The 3,117-nt window shown below is 47.9% G+C and overlaps 1 protein-coding gene across 1 annotated transcript; it reads left to right on the top strand.

The window, feature by feature from the left end:
- Positions 1 to 14: 14 nt before the first annotated feature.
- Positions 15 to 3,010, top strand: BCAS2 (BCAS2 pre-mRNA processing factor). The gene is made up of 6 exons (XM_010724376.3): positions 15 to 157; positions 230 to 300; positions 370 to 531; positions 1,518 to 1,568; positions 2,183 to 2,263; positions 2,788 to 3,010. Exons 2-6 carry the CDS (start codon positions 239 to 241, stop codon positions 2,912 to 2,914), a joined length of 483 nt encoding a protein of 160 aa, XP_010722678.1. The 5' UTR covers positions 15 to 157; positions 230 to 238; the 3' UTR covers positions 2,915 to 3,010.
- Positions 3,011 to 3,117: the final 107 nt, after the last annotated feature.

The following is a 3,117-nucleotide window of genomic DNA, read 5'->3' as shown; positions in this document are numbered from 1 at the left end:
GCGGTGCGGTGCGGTGCTGCGCGGTGCTGCGCGCCCCGTTCCCTCCTGACGCCTCCGTGCGTTAGGCTGCGGCTCTGGTGGAGGAGGAGACGCGGCGCTACCGGCCCACGAAGAACTACCTCAGCTACCTGCCGGCACACGACTGCAGCGCCTTGAGGTGAGCCGCCCCACCACGCCCCGCTCCGTCCCGCCGTCCCCCCGCCTGCCCCTCACCGCCCTCTCCCCGCAGACCGAGATCATGCGGAACGAGTTCGAGCGCCTGGCGGCCCGGCAGCCCCTGGAGCTGCTCAGCATGAAGAGGTGAGGGATTGGTTGGGGAGGAATGCGGCGCGGAGCTCCGGGCGGGATCAGAGCGGCGCTGCGTTTCAGGTACGAACTGCCGGCTCCTTCCTCTGGGCAGAAGAACGACATCACGGCGTGGCAGGAATGCGTTAACAACTCCATGGCGCAGCTGGAGCACCAGGCTGTGCGCATCGAGAACCTGGAGCTGATGTCCCAGCACGGCTGCAACGCCTGGAAAGTGTACAACGAGTAAGGCAGAGGCTGGAATAACAGCCGGTGAAATGGGGGTGTGGTGGTTGAAGGTAGAAACGCTGTCCTGCTGATCCTCCTCACCAGAACTCACTGTTGAAACGGCTAAAAAACGTGTAAAAGTGTGGCTGCAGGAAGCAGCAGGGCTGTTGAAGGCAGGGAGCATCGATGAGCTCTTCAAAGAAGCGTCAGCTTAACTTTAAAGAAAGTGTAGGTGAAAAGAATGCAAACTATACCTTTGTGAGAAAACCTAGGGGCTGTTCAGCTTAAAAGAAAGGTTCTGGGTGGAGGATCTGGAGGTGCTGGAACAGCTGCCCAGAGAGGTTGTGGATGCTCTGTCCGTCCCTGGAGGTGGTTCAAGGCCAGGTTGGATGGGGCCCTGGGCTGGTATTAAATGGGAAGGTTGGTGGCCCTGCCTGTGACAGGGGGGTTGGAGCTTCATGATCTTTGAGGTCCCTTCCAACCCTGGCCATTCTGTGATTCATTCTGTGGTCTGCTGGCTTACATACATTTGTCAGTTAGAGAACTGTTTGTGCACAGGCAAGTGTTACATAGTGGGGGAAAAAATGCTGGTTACAAGTCAGCTTAGTGTGTAAAGCAGAAGACTGGTGGTAAGGTGATGAGATACTTCAAAACTGTTCTAGCAGAAATAGTGTGAGCTTACAGTAACAGTCTTGAAAATAAAAAATCATTACCAATTAACAGATGTGGCTTTATAACATTGTCTGGCAGCAAAGGTTGAATGTAGTGATTATTAAAGGTGTCTGTGTTAAAGCTGCATATGTTGTAATGCTATCATGTTGCCATAACCTTATAACCTTCAGGAATGCAGGGTACAAACTGTGCTGAGAATAAGTGTGTTGCTTGCCCTTAGTGGGTGGTTGCTTGCTGAACTCTTCTGGAATAGTTATATGGGAGGTTGGTTAAATGGATCTAACTTAGTAACTGTATGTTTTTCTCATGCTTTGCTTCCATTCTGCTATTAGACATCTGGTTCATATGATAGAACAAGCCCAGAAGGAGCTTCAGAAGTTGCGGTGAGTGGTTTTTCATAGCCTCATACTGAAGTTGGAAGGAATATAGAAACTCCCCACCCCCTCAGCTCTGAAAGAGCTGTGTATATACTGCTGTAGTGGTCCAAGGAAAGAAGATTCACCTTCCCCTCCCTCCTTCCCTGTTGTATTTATGATATCTATTCCACTCAAAGTCTGTGGTGGTTTTTCTTTGTTATTTGTTTTTGTCTGAACCTCTGCTTTGAGCAGAATGAATTGTGGTAGAGTTCTCTTTCAAATGCAGTCATGTTTCCTTTTCACTGCTGATACCATTTTATTTAGCATGCAGTTGGCTCAGCTTGGCTGATGTTAGGTTTTGTTTTCAAGTGAATGCTTTAGCAAGTTTGCTAAATTACTGAGGGGTGGAAGTGTTATATTGAAATGATGTTTTTTATCTTCTGTCGGGATTCTGAATGCTGTATTACTGCTTTGTGGTGGTTAGATGCTGGCTGCACCAGAGCTTCTTGATGGGTACTTCCAGGGCAGTGAATTTCAAGCAGCAGATTTAAACATTCTTGAATAAATGAGACAAAGAAGAAGAAAAAAAAAAACAGCATTGGTCTCCCTCTGGTTTTTTTGTTTTTTTTTTTTCTTCTCAGGAAGAGCATTCAGGATCTGAATTGGCAACGAAAGAACATGCAGCTCACAGCTGGAGCTAAGCTACGAGAAATGGAATCCACGTGAGTAGCTGGAAGTTTTTGGTACACCTTCCAGGAGTGTCTATTGCATAGAATTCCCTTATGGAGAACATGAGCAGTTTTTCAGTACTGTCATAGCAGATCATCATATGGCTGCTGTTGATTTGCACAGTGTTTTAGGGGGTGCATAGTTTAGCTCTGTGTGATGGTCACTGTGAGTGGGTGACACAGTGAGTGACAGCAGCTTGAACTTCTCGTGTGGTTTGTTTCTTAAACTCTTCTTTATCTAAATATTGGACGTCAGTGTTTTTTAGCCCTTTTTTCCTTACAGCATTTCATTTCCTGGATTATACATTAAAGTTTAACTGTTGAAAACATCTTTTTCTAACTGTGGTTGTTCAGATTACTCCTGTTGTCAGCTGAGATGTGTTACATACTGAGACATGCTGGTTGTTCGTGTCCTTGTGCTTTGCCACATGCTGTCCCACTCTTTTGATTTCAAATCAGAGGATTGTTGTAAGCCCTGGTAACACCTGACAGTTTTTGTTTAAATTGTTCCCTTCCAGGTGGGTGTCTCTTGTCAGTAAGAACTACGAGATTGAACGAACAATTGTGCAGCTAGAAAATGAAATTTCCCAAATCAAACAACAGCACGGGGAAGCAAACAAGGAGAACATCCAGCAGGACTTCTGAAAGCTGCTCTCATCTGACCGCTGCTCCGTGTTTTTGCATTTCCTACTCTGCTGTAATAAGCTTTGCTTTGCTCAATAAAGGCTGGTCCTCTCACCACGTGGTTGATGCGTATTAACGACAGTTCAGCGCCGGGCCGGGACCTGGCTGCGACCTCCGCGCGCGTGGGGGCGCTGTCGGCGGCGGCCAATCGCGACTCACGCCGG

Source organism: Meleagris gallopavo, chromosome 28 (genome assembly GCF_000146605.3).
Source record: "Meleagris gallopavo isolate NT-WF06-2002-E0010 breed Aviagen turkey brand Nicholas breeding stock chromosome 28, Turkey_5.1, whole genome shotgun sequence".
Taxonomy (NCBI): Eukaryota; Metazoa; Chordata; class Aves; order Galliformes; family Phasianidae; genus Meleagris; species Meleagris gallopavo.
Note: the sequence above shows the minus strand (reverse complement) of the source record. Positions and strands in the feature narration are given on the sequence as shown.

Excerpts from the sequence above, each read along its gene's own strand:
- BCAS2 (XM_010724376.3), top strand. The coding sequence starts at position 239 with ATGCGGAACGAGTTCGAGCGCCTGGCGGCCCGGCAGCCCCTGGAGCTG. Across the intron at positions 301-369 it reads GAGCTGCTCAGCATGAAGAG|GTACGAACTGCCGGCTCCTT; the intron begins GTGAGGGATTGG and ends GCTGCGTTTCAG. Across the intron at positions 2,264-2,787 it reads CTACGAGAAATGGAATCCAC|GTGGGTGTCTCTTGTCAGTA; the intron begins GTGAGTAGCTGG and ends GTTCCCTTCCAG.